General features: G+C 36.8%; 3 protein-coding genes across 3 annotated transcripts; 1 reads left to right on the top strand and 2 right to left on the bottom strand.

Moving 5' to 3' along the window:
* Nucleotides 1–2,738: 2,738 nt before the first annotated feature.
* On the bottom strand, nucleotides 2,739–10,884 carry psmb8a (proteasome 20S subunit beta 8A). The gene is made up of 6 exons (XM_012855505.3): nucleotides 10,568–10,884; nucleotides 10,159–10,300; nucleotides 7,610–7,721; nucleotides 5,010–5,139; nucleotides 3,388–3,592; nucleotides 2,739–3,006 (listed from the first exon to the last, which is right to left on the bottom strand). The coding sequence occupies exons 1-6, from the start codon at nucleotides 10,715–10,717 to the stop codon at nucleotides 2,918–2,920; spliced, it is 828 nt and encodes a 275-aa protein (XP_012710959.2). The 5' UTR covers nucleotides 10,718–10,884; the 3' UTR covers nucleotides 2,739–2,917.
* Nucleotides 10,885–11,438: 554 nt separating this feature from the next.
* On the bottom strand, nucleotides 11,439–14,436 carry psmb13a (proteasome 20S subunit beta 13a). The gene is made up of 8 exons (XM_012855511.3): nucleotides 14,321–14,436; nucleotides 13,978–14,065; nucleotides 13,388–13,485; nucleotides 12,776–12,916; nucleotides 12,524–12,639; nucleotides 12,225–12,283; nucleotides 11,892–12,043; nucleotides 11,439–11,588 (listed from the first exon to the last, which is right to left on the bottom strand). Exons 1-8 carry the CDS (start codon nucleotides 14,380–14,382, stop codon nucleotides 11,477–11,479), a joined length of 828 nt encoding a protein of 275 aa, XP_012710965.1. The 5' UTR covers nucleotides 14,383–14,436; the 3' UTR covers nucleotides 11,439–11,476.
* On the top strand, nucleotides 14,431–19,292 carry psmb12 (proteasome 20S subunit beta 12). Its single transcript, XM_021312294.2, has 6 exons — nucleotides 14,431–14,529; nucleotides 15,002–15,072; nucleotides 17,334–17,465; nucleotides 17,640–17,769; nucleotides 18,692–18,836; nucleotides 19,108–19,292. Exons 1-6 carry the CDS (start codon nucleotides 14,482–14,484, stop codon nucleotides 19,233–19,235), a joined length of 654 nt encoding a protein of 217 aa, XP_021167969.2. The 5' UTR covers nucleotides 14,431–14,481; the 3' UTR covers nucleotides 19,236–19,292.
* Nucleotides 19,293–20,125: the final 833 nt, after the last annotated feature.

Here is a 20,125-nt window from a genome sequence, read left to right as displayed (position 1 = left end):
CGTCGATGCAGACTCCGCTCCGCTCCGCACAAAACTTGTTCCGTTCGCCAACTCACCGCCTCGCCTAAGCAAATTCCTGCGGGAAACACCGCCTTCCCCATGTCGGCTTTGTTTTTTTCCGGCCAGCACCTTTCTTTCTCTGAATCCGAGGTTTGGCTGACAGCGAGGTTATTGGCGCATTATCGCCACCTACTGTTCTGATTCAAACCCCTACACCGCAGCAACAGACCTTCACAAAATAAAAGCATGTGAGCAACATGCGTTAATGCGCGTTAAAGAAAATATCGCCGCGAAATTAACGCGTTAACTTGCCCAGCCCTAATATATATATATATATATATATACTACAGACCAAAAGTTTGGACACACCTTCTCATTCAAAGAGTTTTCTTTAGTGGAAATTGTAGATTCACACTGAAGGCATTAAAACTATGAATTAACACATGTGGAATTATATACTTAACAAAAAGAGTGAAACAACTGAAAATATGTCTTATATTCTACGTTCTTCAAAGTACCCACCTTTTGCTTTGATTAATGATTCACACACTATTGGCATTCTCTTGATGAGCTTCAAGATGTAGTCACCTGAAATGGTTTTCACTTCAGATTTAATAAGTGGGATTTCTTGCCTTATAAATGGGGTTGTGACCATCAGTTGTGTTGTGCAGAAATTAGGTGGACACACAGCTGATAGTCCTACTGAATAGACTGTTACAATTTGTATTATGGCAAGAAAAAAGCTGCTAAGTGAAGAAGAACGAGCGGCCATAATTACTTTAAGAAATGAAGGTCAGTCAGTCCGAAAAATTAGGAAAACTTTGAAAGTGTCCCCAAGTGCAGTCGCAAAAACCATCAAGCGCTACACAGAAACTGGCTGACATGAGGACCGCCCCAGGAAAGAAAGACCAAGAGTCACCTCTGCTGTGGAGGATAAGTTCATCCGAGTCACCAGACTCAGAAATGGCAGGTTAACAGCAGCTCAGATTAGAGAGCAGGTCAATGCCACACAGAGTTCTAGCAGAAGACACATCTCTAAAACAACTGTTAAGAGGAAACTGTGTGAATCAGACCTTCATGGTAAAATAGCTGCAACGCCATATGGAACCCGCCTTACGCGGGTTCCATATGGCGTTGCCTTTGACTTTGTGGAAAGACAGGAGCCACATTTAGGGAGGGAGAGGAAAAAACAACATATTTCACATTTTATCCTATTACAGGATACAGTTTGAGATATAAAAAAAAAAACTTGCACGAGAAAAGCACATATGACGAGACAACATTTATGCAGGAAGTTAACCTTGGAGACTAGTCACATGAAGTTTGTATGTTGTTGTGGGCATCAGTTATGTGTGTGTGTTTGGGTGAAAGTTGTTATATTTCCATGCACGCTCTCCCATTTGTCCTTAATAAGAATAATGTATAAAAAGTGATTTCATACTGAAATACTATGTTCTTTGCTATTTAACAAAGACAGATGTATTATGGCATATTATTAAATATCTAAATAAATATGGTTCATGCTAAAATACTGTTTTATGCTTAAATAGCGACATGTGATACATACTTATAAATGTATAATTAATATATTATACATTTTAATAAAGAAATATGTTGGACTGTTCATTAAAATTTATTTCACTCTCTAACACATGTACATCCCTTAGCCTCTAAACACCAACAGTAATTTCTTCATACTTCTGCGTGCTATTCATACACTAGTTTTTTAAAGGCCTGGAGAAGTGTTCTTTAGAATTTCTGCACAGCTTCTTCCATGTGTTTGTACTCTGCAACTTAAGGATACTTAATTTGGCAGTGTGATTCAGCCTTAATTTGTGAAATACAGCAATAAAAAATTAAAAGGCATTAAATTAAGGTCCATTTGTTGGGTTTCTGCATTGTTATCACCAAGTAAACCTTATCTTCAGAACCAATCTCAGCCCAGAATGGTGATCTGCACCCCGTGATCTAGTTATCCCTGGTTGTTGTAACCATAAACTGCATAAAATCCAGTCAAAATTTCTCCCTCTGCATTTACTCCTGTTGGTTCCCATGCCAGCCTTCAGTTGGCATGGCTGTGACCCAAAATGAGCTCCAGCACGTAATGAGGGGTCTACTCAGTAATGTCTATGATGTTTATTGGTTCTCTGTATTGGCACTTCAGCAACACACCTGCTAGTTTACATTTCCCCCCTTAAAGTGCGTCAGAGTACTGTTGCCCCGTCGTTTCTCTGCACTTCATTGTCCAACCTGCAAAAATAAATGTATAACACACCTTAAAGACTTAACACATACTGGAGACTTATGATGTATGATAAGTTAAGACTGATTTCTGCCTCAGCAATGGTTTCTGACTACTCTTTATTTGATGGAAAATATTCCAATTCACAATTCATTTTTACTGAATAAAACATCCAAACTTCTGAAATCATATTGAAAATACTTTTGACTCAGCTCAATGAAATGGATTTATAAATGTACCACTGAAAAAAATCCAATTACCAATTTACCAATTAACTAAAGAAAACAATGTGCAGAAATTGATGATATAATTTATTTTAACTCAGTGTAAAACTGTCAATAAAGTTAAATGGTAATCGAAGGTTGAAATACTATTTCCAAATCTCATGATTACAAGGAAAATATTTTATTTTTCAAAAAGAACCTTTTAGGCCTATATTTCAGTAAATCACTTGTCTTACACACACTTAAATAAAACCATCAGAAAAGAGTTTCTATTTAGAGTTGAGTTTATTTATTGCATCTTCTAAAACTCACAAAATATCATTGCTTAACAACATTAGATCGCAAAGCCTTTAATTTGTTAGATCATATTAAAGTTTTACATTACATTGTTACACTGAATCAGTATTATTCAACAAGGTGTCAAAGTTGATATGGGCTCTAAGAGCTTAACTCAGAACATTCCCTCTTTATAATGATGGATCAGCTGAGAGACGTCCTCTTTACACACTTTGATCCAACCATCCTCCCGCATGTGGTACACTATAGAGACACACATAAAAGTTACAAATTACCACATACAAGTGAACACAGCTGATAGAAATTAGTATTTATTTTCAAGTATTTGCAAAGAACAAAAACAAAACTTTTAGTGTAGTCTACTGTTCTTATGTTCCTGGCAAATGGGATAATGAATGAATGAATGAATGAATGAATGAATGAATAGATAAATAATATATTTCAAACCAAATTACACACACACACACACACACACACACACACACAATCTATCACGCAGACAACTACAGAAAAAAACATCTTTTGAAGTGTTGAGCAAGAAAGAACCCATAAAGGAACTAAAAATAAGACACATCATCAGTTAAAATAAACCAAAGTGTGTAAATAATCTCCAAGTCTACTCACTGTTTACCACTCCACCAGAGTAAGCATCTCTGTGAGTAGCATGAGCGATGCCCCGACAGCCCAGTTCGTACGCCTCCTCCACTGTCATGTCTTCCCTGTAACCGCTGTCCACCACTCCGTAGGCGTAACCGTTTCCACAACCAGTGGAGAACATCCGACCAGACAGGCGAGTCCCATTGTCATCCACATAGTACAGACCAGGGCCCTGCAGGAAACACAGTTTTTGACTGATTTGTATAACTTTGGTTTTCATGTGTACTAAAATACAGCATTGCGCAAAAGTCTTTGGGTCATTTCTTGATATGAGGTTGCCAGAACTTGCTGTACTTTTATTTTTTTTGGTGTGTATGGTAAATAGCCAAGGAAGTACCAGCACCTTTTTAACTTGTCAGATGTTTTTTAAGTTATAACCTTAAACTTCAATATACCCCCCTGGTATTTTTATTATAGATCAATACCAAATAGAGAATCACGGTGATAAGCAACACCATTATAAAACAATTTATTAAAACTTACTTGTTATTGAAATGTGCTATACAAATAAACTTGCCTTGCCTGTAGTTGTTACACATTTATTCCCAACAATTATTAAGTATAAATGTATCTTCATTTAGTAGAGTCCTTTAAAAAAATGTATGTCAAAATTGAAGTGAATGATCTAAAAATAGTAGCTAGTTTCAAACATAAATAATTGTTTTCATCAAATAAAAAACACAAACGATAATAAGGAATATTAGTTTAAAAACCAAACAGTTTACTGTTTGGTGTTTAAACTGAAAACCAAAGTTTACTTTAAATAAGAAAGTCTCACTTAAAAGTTTAGGGGTCTCATTTATAAAGCTTGCATTTGCACAAAATGGGGTATGAAACATCCTTATATACTTTCCACACAAAAGTTTAGGATATATTAAAAAAAAAATGAACAGGAAATTGTGAGAACCTCACGGCATCTCTGACCCAGGCGTAAGCTCATTTTGGAAACAGGAGAAATTGGCGAAACAGATGCTCAGATGTTCAATTTCACTCACTGTCACAGTTTAATCATAAATCGACTTTATCATAAGCATTCAAAACTCCTCCTGGTCCCTTCTCAGATTGTTGATCAGAACATAAAGCCTCAGAGGAGATAGACCTCGGTGTGAGTCTGTCATCCAGCGTTTAAAAGTTATTTTAATGTGGACAACATCTGTGCTTTTATGTCTGATTTTCACATTTAATAAGGTCCTCTCAGGGAAATAGTTTCACAGTATCTTAGTCTTTTCTCCTTGGTTGCCATTTCACCTTAAAAAAGAAAAATGATCAGCTGACCTATTTTTATTACTTTTATTACACATTAACGTTCATGAGGTGCTTTGCATCAACCATTTATGGCTGAATCTGGGCATGTCGATGGCAGAACATGAGGCAGAACGAGGTAGGCAAACGTTCAGGTACAGCTGTGACCTATAAAGGGAAATTGAGTGCTGGTGTATGTTCACATGGTTTTATAAAAATAATTTGTATTTGCCTTGCATAATTTTCTTTTTCTTGGTGTACATAAACTTTTAGTATAGGTTCTACACAAACAAGCTTTATAACTGAGACCCCTGTTTAATATGAAAGCTATGACCACCAAAGCTCACCTCTTTGTCCCAGCCACAGATCATACTCCCCACAGAAAGGCCCATGCCCCTATAGCCCAGCATCATGTTGCATAACAGCTTAGAAGCAGCAGCTACAGAGATCCGATGGTTGTTCCTCAGCCTGTACAGCCTGCAGGAAATCAGAATAAGGAAATATGCTCAGCAATCAGTAATCAAATAAGTTCAAAAATTTGCCATGCTGGACACAGTAAAAGGTTTTGAAAACAAAACGAATGTTTTGACAATTTTTAAAGCATGGGTGTCATGATCCTTGGGTTACATCACACTGCCCGTTCTCCATGCCATGTTCTCCATTTGCACATCTGTACATTTTCTGTTGTTTTCCTCATTAAACCTCTTAACATGCTGACCCCTACCTCTTCCTTCATCTGCATTTTGCTCCTGTCTTAAACACACAAAACATGACAATTGGTAAAACAGCCAAGCCAAATTAAACCCTTTCTTTAGGGCCACCCCTGAAAAAGTTTACTACTGTTTAGTATTTTCTTCATTTAGATAATGAGATAATGACTCTCACAGTGGTTTATTGATATCCCAAAGCCTTAGTTACTTGCTTAAGTAACCTTTTTCAAACTGACAGATGTTAAGTACTTAATTTCTCATCCGTTATTAATTTCCTTGATTTACAATATTTTTTGGATTTTAAGGTGTACTTAAAATCTTTAAATCTTCTCAAAAATGTATGGTCTAAATTTATGCGCCTTACCTATGATCACCGTTGTGCTTACTGACTGATTTTATCTGGTACAATGTCCTCAAAAATCTGTTAAAATGTGTAAGTACAAATGAAGCTGAAGGCACAAGTTCAATCGAAGAAACTCATCGCCTGCCTCCATTCAATCAGAGTCCGATACGCCTCTGATGTGAGCCAATCAGCTACGAACCGCACCTCCATGAAGCCAATCAGCATCCCACGCTGATCTTAAAAGCAACTTCAAATCCACGTCTCAGCCTGCTAACCAGCAAGCGCAAACGGATTGCATGTTGGATTTCGAATCAGATGTCCGATTCAACCCACCCCCAACCCCTTCTCCACCATCATAGCTGAGTTCATCTAGCTTCCAAGACGTTCCTCCATCCTCAACCCATCAGAGTGTTTTCTCCCTTCAGTCTTCATCACTCCCTATCACCTGTTATTGGTCCGGCAGAAGACCACCATGTTGGGCCCGGTTCTGCCAGAGGTTTCTTCCCAAAGGGAAGTTTTTCCTCTCCACAGTCGCTTCAAGCTTGCTCATCATGGACAGTTCATGCAAACCTGTGTTTATCAAGTTGGACATCTATCTTAAACAGATCACCATATGGACTGAACAAACTTCTTCTATCTCCACTCCACCACCAGTTTCAGACCTGGGGGGGAACATCCCTGTTCTCATACATCTACTTATGCATATTAAAGTATAATTCAGCATTAATGTTCCTGCCGAGGTCTGAGCGCCAAAGACTTAAAATATTGTATCAATAAAATCCTTCTAATTGCCATTTCTTTCTCTGTGAGTTTTTCAGATTGAATATTGGTTAGCAACGAAACTGCTCCGCTCAATGGATATTCAGAGCATTACGGTACACTGTGTCACTACTTGTTCGGAGCCCTGAGCTGTCCACAAGACTGCCTGATTGTAATGTCTAAACTAGAAGTGCATTCATGTAAAGGCCCTCATATATTCGGGCGTATTTCACGCCACGGAGGTCTGCGTGTACCCAAGGCGGACTCTGTGTCAACTCTGCACATTCAGGTACGCACACAGATCAATTTTTACGGCCGCATGCGCAGTATCACACTATAAACTTCTGGGAGGCAAGAAGTCTTTACATCAAACTGTTTTTATATGTGACACAGAGTTTGACACACAGAGCTGCTCCCAGCAGGCGGTCTCCAGGACGCAGCGTCACAGTCCCTCTCTGTTCTCACTGACAGGTGGGAGCCTGCTGGAAAAGAAACGGCTCTAGGTGCTCAGCTAGCTAATCACACATTTTACCATTGGATCCACCGCTTTGTCCCACTGGCAGATATAGTTGGAATTGTAGGACATTTTCACAAGAAATGTAGGCAACAGTACTTTCAGCAATGAAGGGTAAAACGTCCGTGAAAGGTCATCGCAGAGTCCGCCAAGCTCACAGTATGCCCTAGTATGTGTGAACATGTTTTGGTAATCTGAAACATTTCTGCGACACAGACATGACAGAGAAAAAATGGAAATCTTCAGCGGATCAAAACATTTGTCCTTCAAGCTGTTTTGGAAAATGAGTGCAAAGCCTTACTTTGATAGACACTAATGAAATAGTTGACCAGTGTTTCACTGCCTGGTTTCTGGTGTTCCCATGCATATGTGCTGCTGCATACTGGTGAAGTTTTGACTGGCCTACAGAAACTTAAAGCTTCAGTAGGTAACTTTTGATATCTACGCAGCTCCTGAACAAACTACATTCAACCTTTCTGCACTCCTATAGGCTCCAAGTACACAACAAAATGTATTTAAGGGTTAAAAAATTGATTTTGCAGAATACTTCCCCTTTAAAATATAATGAAAAACAGCATGCCAATGTGTTGTTACGCCATGTTAAAACACTGCCCAACAGACCTGCATTCTTTGGCGAGGAGTCTCTCCCAGTACTGACAGTCCGCAGCGCTCCCTGACATGGTGCCCAGCAGATACGGGTTGATCTCAATCACCTTGTTGACATCATTGGATGCTGCCAAGCAGAGAAATGTGGAAAGAAAACATTTTGTTACCAAAACAACAGATTTAAATATGTCACTGTAACACTGTGCAGCCAAATTACCCAACACATGGACTATTGTTATAATTTAGTTAATTGATTTGAAATGTCAGCGTTCTATGTCCAGACTGTAGAGGCATAATGAATTTTAGCGTGATGTATTAAGCACTTACTTCAATTACATTTCTTAGCACCCTGTTGTTTTCCGTAAATTTCTATGTGAAACTAATTGTTGTATTTGTATTGTATGTTTCAATTTATTCTGTCATGGCTGTTGCCAGGAGAAATTGTAAGCTACACCAATATGTATTGCTAATAACGTTGTTGAATATCACACAATTCCCCAGTATGTCCATCATCAGGTCTCTTTAGAACAATACAATGGTGTAAATTCTCAGTAATCCAATATTTTCTGTGATAACAAGAGCCATATAAACTGGTTCATGCTTTTATTTCAGTGTATTGCAATGTTGTCTTTACTAACAATCAGGAAGCTGCAGCTCATACAAAATGCTGCTGTTAGAAGTTCTGGTCAACGGCATGAAAATGAATCATATCACTGCACTGTGGCTCCATTCAACAGTGAAAGTATAAGCATTTCAAATAACATAGCCGTGGGGAATAAAGTGAAATAAACTGCTGTGTAGCCTGTACAAAACCATAAGTTATTCAGAAGAAACTTCTTAATTTGATGGAAAACCGCTAAAGAACTTAATATACGACTCAGGAACAATAGAAGAAGGTCAAGGGGTCTGGGGTTGCTGCGAAAGCTCAGGTCTAGGTCCAGCTATATTATGTTCCCAAAGAATAGGTCAGGTAATAACCTGAATATGCTGAATGAATTTGATCAGTGAACTTTTCCTTTCTTGATAGCGCAGACATGTGCCAAGATGACAAGGCCAGCATTCATTGGACCCAAATCATGAAAAATGGTTCAAGGGGCACCGCAGAATCCAGAACTTAACCTCACTCAGAATGCTGGTGAAGATTCTCAGTCATCCAGGTCATGGTCAATCCAAAAAAAGGAAAAAACAAAGCAACTGGACTTATTTCCGTAGTTTAAGACGTTTCGCTTCCTCTCCAGGAAGCTTTCTCAATTCAAAAAGACTTTTTGAATTGTTTTTTACTTTTTTTGAACTCACTCAGAATATTGGGGCTGTTCGAGAACAAGTTGTGAAGCTGTGCGACTCTCCTATAATCTCTACAATACCTTGGCTAAAATGCATTAAACTGAACAGAAATAAATGAAGTCACAATGCAGAAGCTTTTCTACAGAAGACCACAGAAAATGCATTCTGTCATCAAAACTAAATCAGATGCCACAAAAATGTTAGTATGCGTGCCTTTTTCTTTGCACAGGCAGTGTGTAAACAACAACATCCCTCGGGTCATTAAAGATGATCTAACTCAGCACTTCTTAGGCCATAACTAAACAAAGAAAGGCCAAATCTTATTTTCTAGGCTCTGCAGCTCTGAAACAACTTCCCTGATAACCTGAGTTGTGCAGAAACCATGGATCCCTTAAAGCAGGACTGAAACATTGTTTGCTGCAGCTTTGAATCAACAAGCCTCATTATTTGAGCAGTTCGCTCGATCACTGTTGAGTTATTGAGACATGGGACTGAAGATTAAATTTAGCATTTTACATACATTTATTTATATGCATTGCTTTTCAAAGCTTAAAGCTTTTCGTTTTATGTATGTATGTTTTTTCCTTTGTGTCTTAAAGGACTTTGGATTCCTTGTTGTGTGAACAGTGCAATATATGTAAACGTTATTTTAATTCAATGGTTTATTGGTATATCTTGACCTGAGCTCAGTAAATTGTTGTCATGGTCCAACATGTGGTGATGCACTATGATCGTAAAAACAACCTAATAGTGCTATTTCCTGATCATATCACAGTTGAATACCTGGATTTTCCAGACCTACTGCAAATGTCTCATAAATTAAGTGCTATATAATAATTGTGATATGTTCATATCTATATTCACTAAATGCAGGTTGCTATTGCTGAATAAACCGTACCTTACTGTGATCACAACTCAAAACATTGATAAATGGATGGATGAATGATATGATTATATGACATCATTATATGATGCATAGATGGATGGAGGCACGAAAGGAAACACATTTTTTTAATCATTTTTAGAACAAAAATTATTTCAGTATTTAGGAATGGAAGAATGTATTGTGGTTAAAGGTCTAGTTTATCATTTTAAATAACACATTTGTACAATTCTACAGTAATTGAAGAGGCAGACTGTGTTCTCGGGTAAAAATGAGATAGAAAAATAAAACTTTAAATCTGTGTTAACCAGATTTTGTTATTTAACTCGTTGTTAACCCTGAACACCTGCTGTTTTAGGGGGTCTCAACACACACCCTCTCCTTGGCCCATATTTACCCAGGTAGCGTCCGGCTGAAGCTCTGGAGTCCACAGCAACGATGACTCCATGCCTGAACTTGAAGGCCAGGGTGGTGGTCCCGTGGTTCATGTCGATGCTCACCCCTCCCTCCCTGTTGCAGGACTCCAGGAAACCTGCAGGCTGCAATGAAGCCAAAAAGAAACAGAACTGATGAATAATGAGTTATTGGACCCATTCAGGGGGAAATTATAGATTTAAAAAGCCCATTTGTAGTAATTTCATAGCCTAGAAAAAAAGTTTTAACTGCTTATAAGGTGTAATAAAAAAAAAGTAACGATCCACAAAACTAGAGACGCGTAAAACAACTCGACGCACGTCACGCCTCATTGCTTTACCTGACAACATTTAATGCTTTTTGTTTCTAAATCAAGGTAAAACGATGCTCACCTCTTCTCCCACCGGAACAGCAAATTCTTGCACTGAGGTTCCAAAACTGTAATGATTGGGTCGGTCGACGAGGCTCGTCTGTCTGGTTCCGAAAATCTGCTCACTGGGTTCGGTGAAAGGTTTCAATCCGCTCACTTCAACGAGAGCCATGATGTTTTCTACCAGAAAATTATAATCTATTACAACTTTAATCTTACAGCAGGTGTTAATATTTCCCTAAACAACGACGGCGGTTTCCAGCTCCGAGGGTAGTTTCCTCATACGAGACAAAGAATGCGAAAGTGAAAGAACTCTGTCAACTGTTTTATAGCCCTGTATTTTAGATTAAAATTAAAGTAAAATATATTAACAACAAATGGATTCGAAAATACTATTTATGTGTTCACAGTTTGACTTTTTCTGCTGTAACATGGCGAAATAAGATATTATGGAATTAAAAGTAAAGTTTTAACAATGAAAGTTCCCTTAACGTCTCATAAACCAATAGAAAGACGTTGTTTTGTCGTCATCAGTTTCTATGCGGAAAAGCAGAAACTAGGTTTTAAGAACCTTGGAATTTATAAATTAGACATTTAAATTATTTTCCGTGTTGTGTATTATATTAGAGCTATTTCTATAGGCTTTTTGTGAAAAACAGTAAATCATCATGAAAGTGAAAACAAATAGAAACAAATATGAGTCTAAATACATTTTTATTCTGAACATTTAATCATCTTCACATTTTCATTTTCTTGTAGTAGCCTCTTGCAGTGTTTGAAATATTCCACAATAACAAAAACCAGAAGACAAAGTTTTAAAAAAGTTGCATGATTTCAACATCATATCCAAACTTTTTTCAAAAGAAACTGAGAAAATGACTCTGACTCTTGAGTATTCTGGTGTTTATAAAGTGAGACTGTTTATTGAGGATCAGGCGGTATCCATCTTCTGCACAGTCTCTTGAACCACCTCCAGCTTTAGGGGAACAACTTTCTCTGTCAGAATCGCTGTCGTGCCCGGACGATACTTGTAATTCATTTTCCTACAAAAATCAAAGTGAGAGTCAGATTTTAATTAATTATGAGCAAAATTTATAGAATTTATCATTTACACTGTATTATGAAGTAGAGACTAGGTAAACAATAAAGTATAATTTTGTTTAAAACTTCTGCCTTGCAAAATAAATAGATTAAAAAACAATGAAAAAATTAACAGGTACAAACTCAGAAACCATCTTAAGAAATATGTGCTAAAAAGTGGATTTGGAGACATGTTTGAGTTTAGACATTTATAATAAAGAAGTGCTCATCTTAAAGCCTTTTTAGACAGTTTTATAGAAGCTGACCTGGCATCTTTGTACTCTGACTCCTTGTAGGGTCTGATGTAGTCTACGCCTTTTTTGGTGATGACACAGATGTCGATGTTGTTTCCTGAGCCGAGGTCACTCATGATGCCTGCATGGATGGCATCTCGGACCAACTCCTTCGCCTTCTCCAGCTGAGAGAGAAAAGAAACAAATTTGAGAAAAATGCATGCTAGTAAACAGAATGTGAACTGTGATACAGGTATAAACAACTGTGATTACATGTTTTACTGTTTATTAAAGGAGACAGAGATTAAATGACAGGAAAAAAAGAATAGTTCACAAAGTACAAAGAAACATTTTCATGGCTCATACCTCAAGATCGTGTTTGAAACCATCTTCTAAAATCCCGAGAGCAGCCAGATCACCGGATCCTGTGAACAGAAAAATAATTAGATCTGAAACAGGCTTTATTTGATCCCTGATGGAATATAGAAAATAAGAAATTAACTTCTAGCATATTAAGAAAATGTCACTTATATGTATGAAAATCAAAATATGGAGTAGAGCATGTTTTAATTAGTTTAATAATCAGAAATGAAAAAAAGCATCCCAGGAACTACAAATGTAATGACGTAATAACACTGATTATTAACAAGAATAGTGATACATACCCATTGCAAGGTAGGGAACCTTATTTACACTTCCGTATGGACCCACAGTGTACAGGTGGTTCCCAGTACAGTCCACTCCTCCCAGTATCAGGTTGGCACCAATCTGACCATGATACCTGATGACAAGAGACCAAATATCATGAACACACAAATATTAAATAAAATTTAAAAAAATTTATAAGATGCGTAAATATCAATATTTTGTGGATGTTTTATATCATATTCCTACACATTGTTGAGCAAAATACCAACCTGTACAACATGTCCTGCAGGATGTTAACAGCCATGACAACACGAGGGTTTCTTCCACTATTCAGTGAGAAGATGGAGAGGTTTGATGACAGAATATCTGTGGTCTTCTCTGTGTCTGCTGCTGTTCCCGCTCCACAACAACTAAATAATGACAGGAAATAATGACCATGATTAAACAATGTAAAGAGAAAAAAAAGAGACATTTAGCCTCTTAAAGTGAGGAAACAAAGCATTAACTTTTTTTGTTGTGTTTTGCTTTGATAATGAACTCAATTTAAATAATTATAAATCTGTTTTTAATAGCCTTCATGATACATTTTCTGTGCTATTCTGTCTTCAATTGCAAGTCACTATGTATGTAGGGCTTTTCTTTTATAGATTCTTAGTTCAAACTTTTATGGTGCTGTTGTTCCTTGTCTGTCTGCTCCTAACTTGGGACAAGTGTGTTCAGGATGGAAACAGCTTCCCATCTATTTGAATTTTTAATATCTTACCAATTACTTTATTTACAGAGCATTTTGTCATACAAAGCAAAAAAAAAAAAAAACAGTGTTATAACTAATGCTCTTATTTGTTTACTCCCATCGCTCAATGAAAACCCCCAAAACTTACTATATGTTTGGAGAAATGTAGTGGATCTTGGCACACATCTTGTCGGCCACCACATCACTGGACGTGGCTCTGGTGTCGGCGCCCAGGACAACTCCATCCTAGACAGCAGAACACAAAATTCAGGGTCAAACCAAAACTATTTATAACTTACATACAAGTATGTGTGTTTAATCTTATTATATCGGCCCCAATGAGTTGTTCTCATATAGCTGTCTTTGTACCTGAATGTTATTTTGTCCCAGAGAGATGCAGTTAGAGATGCATGTAGAGCTTTGCAGAAATGTGTACAATTTCACAAAAATAAAAGTTGTTTTGACTTGATATAGGCCAGAAATGCACTACAACATGACAACACACAATCATCAAAATGGATCATATATTTGCGTATTCCTCCCCTTTACTATGCTCATTTTATGCAGCTGGGAACTTCATCCATGTGCTGTAGGTGGTTGGATTGGTTTTAATTATGTTGAGGATGTGTGCTCACAAGATAAGCATGAGAATATTGAAATATGACTAAAATGAAATCTACACAGTTCAGTATTTCATAATCTTATAAAGACAAAGCATTTTGTATATTATTCATTCACCTTGAACACCACTCCTGCTATTGTGGTTCCGGTTTTCAATGGTTTGGGGGTCTGTCCTCCATCAAAAAGACCCTCTAGCGCAGCATTTCTGAACAGAGCAAAACGCAGGGGGTGTGGTGCAGGTGGGGGGGAAATAAGAGTATTTGTCAGATCGTTATTGACATATGGTTGCAATAAGTAAGATCACAGTTTCATGGCGCATATTTGATTAAACAGGTAAATAAGTAAAAAAGTTAGTTTCGCTTTTGATCCCGGTCCAACCTGCTTTAACTGACAGTTTATTTTTATTTTTCTTTAATAATATGTAATTTTAACCGGTGGGCTTCAAATATAAAGCTCCTACCTCGCCGTGTTGTCGAAGTTAAAGCCAGCTTCGGGAGTTTCGAGGACAGTAGACAGCGCCATAGTTGATTTTCCTGCGGCTTCTCTGCGCGTCTCGGTGCGCCTGAGGTCGCTGTTCTGAGCGTCACGGCTCCTTCCTTTTCTTTCGATTTTACAGAGAAAATGGAGAAACACTACACGGACTCTCAAGTCAAAGGAGTCAGCACAGGGGTGAGTTAATCCGTATATATTCAATAACTGCTATAAGGTGATTTTTACCTGCACACTTTCACAGTCAAAATGAGGAAGACCGATTAGCCTTTGTATTTGTATGGTGCCAAATTGTGTAGTTACCTGGAAATGATCATGTCTGATCGTTTACCTCACGTTTGCATCATCAGCTATTAAGATTTCATATTTAAATCTGTAAGAATGAACATTTTAAAGTTTCTACAGGATCTAACTAATATTTTTGGTTAAAATGTTCAAACTACTCCACACTCTTAGAACTCCACTTCCCAGAATTCATAGCCTCATTCAGTCTGCATGAATGAACAAATCAGCGTGTCTTAAAAGGTGTCTTTGAACACTTCAGTAACCCTGGATGTTAATAATAATCCATCCATTTTCTGACCCGCTTAATTCCTCATGGGAAAATAATAAATAAATCCACAATCCCTCTCCAATCCTCTTTTCTCCTCAGACCACCATCCTGGCTGCCATATTTGATGGAGGGGTCGTGATTGGATCAGACTCCAGAGCTTCAATGGGAGGGTGAGGACTGGAGTCAGTCACTTTACATGATCTTATAGCAGAGTGGATCGTGTTCATGGTTAAATAAAATTTAATTTGATGATGTGTAGGTCAACCAATGTCATCATCAAAAATCAACATATATCCAAAACATTTTCTCTTTATCACTTTCGGTACAATAAATGTTCAAGTTTATTAAAACAATCAAACGTATTATTTGAGAAATGTTGGTTTTGATGGCAAAGAAGAGAAGTATTCAGATTATTTACTTAATTAACTGTGCAACCCTTACAGGGAAACTTTGTGTATTAAAAGTGGTACTAACAGTATTATAAGGCAGGTTATATAAGGCCAGGGGTGCTTCTAGTCAGGGGCCAAAAGGTTATAGCCCCTGGACCAAATACAAAGCATTAAATACACTTCTTGTGATTATATGCACTGGCAAAGAAACCATAACTGTTTGGTCACAATTTAAATGTTTTACCTATGCAGTTTTATTCTAACAAGGATTTAAAAATTGAGGTGTTTCATGTTTAGCTTTAGCTGTATTGAAATGTGATCACTGTTTTAATCTGCTAGATCAGTGGTCACAGACCTGCATTCCAGAGCCACAAGTGGCTCACTTAATATAATTATTAAACAATCAAATATTGCCCTGTTTTATCATTTCATTCTGTTGTTCTGTGCCCCTATGAAAAACACTAGCCCCACCTTGGCCCCCCTGGTAAATTTGGTCTAGAACCGCCACTGTATAAGACTGATATTTGTGACCAAACTGTTCATTCATTATTACTTTGTGTGCTTCTCATTACAAAAAATATAATAATAATAATAATAATAATAATAATAATAATAATAATAATAATAATAATAATAATAATAATAAAACCTGAACTCAGAGATGTATTTAATTGAGTTTGTTCAACAAAATATCAAATCAAGGAGCTTTTAATTCTATTTTTTATTTTATTCTCTAAAAAAAATTACACATATTGATGCCAGCTTCTTTTTTTATTTTGCCTCGAGAGATTTTTCAAAGAAGTTTGAGTCAGGCGGCTATGATGGTCACTCTAGTATCTTCTGAAACTAAATCTTGTTGGATTTCGACGTATGGTTTGTATCTTTATCCATTTTGACATTTTGAAGCCCAGATGATACGCAGGGTTCAGCTTCCACATAGATAGCTTGAAATGTTCTCTAATGATTTCCTGCTTATTTAATTAATCTTTAATGGAAGCACCCCCAGAGTATCACTGAGCCACTGCCGTGCTTGCATGCTGGCAGGTTATCTGACATAACTATGTTCAATTGGCTCCAGAAGTTTGATTTGAAGCTCCACAAAACAGAGTCCCAAACCCTGCATGGTTCATTTATATAGTTGTGAACAACTTGGAGCCAAAATTTTTCTGTTTCTGGGTCATAATATTGGGAAAAGCTTATTAAAAGTTTGGTTCTGGTTTGATAGTCTTAATTTAATATTATTATGGCAGGCTTCTGCATTAGTGAGAAACGAGGGCATTTGGAAGTTATGGTTTGGTTCCATCTGACTCCCTCAACACACGTTGCTCTTGTGCAGGGTGCTCATCTCATTTGCTGCACCGGTTTCTATATCAGTACAAAAATGCATACATGTTTGTGAATAAGGTGGATAAGAGGCATTATGTAAAAGTGCTTTGAGTGGTTGGGATCACCAGTTATGTCCCATTTAAGTATATTTAAATTCAAATAATTAAACTTTGTAAGCTGTTCTTGTGTCATTTTTTGAGTACATACAACCTTTCTCACTTTACTTGTTTCCCTTTTATTGAACCAGTTACTTCAAGTCGTTGTAACTTTATTAGCTTTATTAGCCTTTTATTAGTTTTTATTTAGGGTTTTCACTATTTTCTTGAGGAAACTATGAATCTTAAGGTAAGATAAGATATAAAATCCCCATGGAATTTAATGGAAATAAAATGTACATTTGCCAGAAAATCCAAATGCCAACTTAAAAATATTTGGATAACAACATGAGTACGCTAAATATTGAGTGTATGTCTGGGTCTTTTCATCTAATAGGTCAAATAGAGGTTATTAAGGCAAATGGCAAGAACATGAGTTTGTAAACTTAGATCCCAAAACTGTCACAGAAAAAACACTATATAGTAAAACATATTTGAATTTGAATCGACTCATGACAACCATGCAATTTGTTTTTACAATTTTACAGAAATGTTTATGTTTGAAGTAATAAAACCTCAGCATGTTAAATGTAAATCTTTCTCTGTCCTCACTTTTTTTAGGGAATATGTGTCTTCTAAAACCATCAACAAGGTGGTTCAGGTTCATGACCAGATCTTCTGCTGCATGGCTGGTTCACTTGCAGACGCTCAGGCCGTCACCAAAGCTGCCAAGTTCCACCTGTCCTTCCACAGGTAGGCACACCTGACAGGTTTTCATGCAAGACAAAATACATTTCTGTCACGATCATATTAATCAGCTAGACCAACTTTATCAAAATTATAAACTGTATATCAGCCTTTTAGCTACAGTGCTCCATCTAACTGATTTATAGTTGTTTAAATAAACCTTTATGTTTTCTGTTGTAGTGTGCAGATGGAGCACCCTCCTCTCGTTATTGCAGCAGCATCGGTTCTGAAAGAACTCTGTTATAAAAACAAAGAGGAGCTGCAGGCTGGATTCATCACTGCTGGCTGGGACAAAAAGAAAGGACCACAGGTTGGTCACAGTGTGGTTACTTAAAAAAATCATACAGATTAAACTTTTCCATCTGTTTTCACACAACAACCTCACACTACTGTGTATTTTACTGGGATTTCATGTGATATAATAACACAAATAATACATCATTGTGAAATAAAACTAGACACGGCTTTCCGTTTTTCAAAAATAAAAATCTGGGTATTTAAGGTTGCATCTTCCCCCTTGATTCAATTCAGTGCAGAACTCCCTTTTTATCCTCTTATTGCCATGTGTGTCCACCAGCTTAAAAGTCTACAGACTGGAATTTGTTCCAAGTCTTTGGCAATTTACTCAAACTCAGTTAAATTGAAAGTACAGCATTTCTGTAAATATTTTCAAGTATTACACATATTCTGACTGTGCCCCCTTTAACTCATTAAAACTACCCCATCATTGCTATGGCTATATAGTAATTTTCAATAAATCTAAATCTGCGTTCTGACCAGGCTTGTATTTCAGAATAAATGTATCTTATTAACAATAACCTTTAAACAGTTTTTTCTGATGTAATGTTTTAATTTAAAATGCTTTCTTCATAAGCTGTAAGCATAAAAGTATCATAGTTAACAGAAATAAGGGTTTGAAAACGTCAGTCTGAGTGTAATTCATTTATAGAATGCATCTCACTCAGTAATGGAGTTTGGGAAATAAATTAACTTTTAAATAATATTCTTATTAATTGAATGGGTCTCTATATTTAGGATACTCTTGCTGGAGGGTAACAAACTACCAGCGGCCATCACCCTAGACCTGATGGTCTACCACATAAAATCCCAATAAGATATATTTGGTTGTCAAAGGACAAAATCAGAAAAATGTGTAGGTAAATGATTTCTTTTGCTTTGTATGTGCTGCATTTAGTTTGACTACATCATTTATATTCTTCATTTTTCTCCAGGTGTATGTTGTGTCTCTGGGTGGGATGCTACTCAGTCAGCCAGTTACCATCGGCGGATCAGGAAGCACCTACATCTACGGCTACGTTGATGCTAAATACAAACCCAACATGACCAGAGAGGAATGTCTGCAGTTTGCCACCAATGGTACTAAGAAATTAGAAATTATTAAATAAAATGTTTTATATACCCAAATTCAAATGTATTCACAGGTTGGTAGTAGAAAGTATATATCAAGACTTAAAATTGTTATAAAAATTATCAACATAAACCAGAAATGTATATTGTATAATGACAATTCATTTATTGCATGTTGCATTGACGTTGTAGGTAGAATCTGTCTTTCTAAGTATTACATTTAACATTTGTTCTGTTCTCTTTTTTCTTTCCTGCTTGTCTTCCTCTCTTTACTCCGCAGCTCTTGCTCTGGCTATGGGCAGAGACAACGTCAGCGGGGGTGTTGCTCACCTGGTGGTGATAACGGGAAAAGGGGTGGAGCATGTGGTCGTACCTGGAGACAAGCTGCCACGATTCCATGATGAATGATGGATGCATTTTGTATGTGTATTGCTTTAACTCTTATTAAAAAATGGCCATTTTCAAGTCCACGTTTTCTTTTTTACTAAAGGATGACCTGTACAAAAAAAAAAAATCTCCGCACTCAACTTGAACTTTTATATGAAAAAATAAGTGCCTAATTAAAGTATTGTTAGTCTTACATGAAAAAGGAAATTAATCAGTTTTGTCTATTATTATGAAATAATATAATATAAGAGTTTAAGAGTTTCCCCAAACTCTTTTTGCGGAACCTATAAATTGTAGCCGCGTTCTGGGGTTTTGGGGAAACGTTAAGAGTTTCCCCAAAACCCCATTTTGCATTCTCTGTCTTGGCTTGAGTATTAAACTTTGAAATAATTAAAAACAAGAAGTTTCTAGGGTATTTATATACACGGTGGGATAGTGATTACAATATGCAATGGAATTCAGACTTCGCACCCTCAGTTCACAACCTAAATAAACAGCTAAACTAAAGAGAAACAAATGAGTAAATACAATAAAGCAGGTGCTTTGTCTAGACAGAAATGCAAATAACTGAACTACTGTTACAGTTTCAAAGATGTGTACGAGTTGTTTGTACTGTATAAACTTTTAAAGATGATGAGTTATCTCTAATATACACACAAGCTGCATTGAGAATATGCAGTACCTTGCATAACTATTCACCCCCTGGCTTTTTACCCATATTTTTATATTTCAAACTTTCATTTAAAGATTATTCATTAAATTTTATTGTATGTGATGGATCTGCACAAAATAGGCTAAGTTGTTGAAGTGAAATAAGAAAACTATATTGAGGAAGAAAAAAAAATGAACATGTGCATATGTGTCCACTACTTTGCTTTGAATCCCCTAAAAGGTTGTGGTGCAACCAACTA

Source organism: Fundulus heteroclitus, chromosome 13, assembly GCF_011125445.2.
Source record: "Fundulus heteroclitus isolate FHET01 chromosome 13, MU-UCD_Fhet_4.1, whole genome shotgun sequence".
In the NCBI taxonomy this organism is placed as follows: Eukaryota; Metazoa; Chordata; class Actinopteri; order Cyprinodontiformes; family Fundulidae; genus Fundulus; species Fundulus heteroclitus.
The sequence above is the reverse complement of the archived record's forward strand: the minus strand, read 5'-3'. Positions and strand labels throughout refer to the sequence as shown.

Bases quoted from the DNA above. Each gene is read 5' to 3' on its own strand.
- psmb8a (XM_012855505.3), bottom strand. From the start codon at position 10,717: ATGGCTCTCGTTGAAGTGAGCGGATTGAAACCTTTCACCGAACCCAGT. The intron at 10,301-10,567 runs GTGAGCATCGTT...GCTTCATTGCAG, and splicing joins CTGTTCCGGTGGGAGAAGAG to CCTGCAGGTTTCCTGGAGTC. The intron at 5,140-7,609 runs GTCTGTTGGGCA...GATTTCCTGCAG, and splicing joins CTCCTCGCCAAAGAATGCAG to GCTGTACAGGCTGAGGAACA.
- psmb13a (XM_012855511.3), bottom strand. From the start codon at position 14,382: ATGGCGCTGTCTACTGTCCTCGAAACTCCCGAAGCTGGCTTTAACTTC. The intron at 12,917-13,387 runs GTAAGTTTTGGG...GTCATTATTTAG, and splicing joins TACATTTCTCCAAACATATA to TTGTTGTGGAGCGGGAACAG. The intron at 12,640-12,775 runs GTTGGTATTTTG...TCTTGTCATCAG, and splicing joins CTGCAGGACATGTTGTACAG to GTATCATGGTCAGATTGGTG.
- psmb12 (XM_021312294.2), top strand. From the start codon at position 14,482: ATGGAGAAACACTACACGGACTCTCAAGTCAAAGGAGTCAGCACAGGG. The intron at 17,466-17,639 runs GTAGGCACACCT...TTTCTGTTGTAG, and splicing joins TTCCACCTGTCCTTCCACAG to TGTGCAGATGGAGCACCCTC. The intron at 18,837-19,107 runs GTACTAAGAAAT...TTTACTCCGCAG, and splicing joins TCTGCAGTTTGCCACCAATG to CTCTTGCTCTGGCTATGGGC.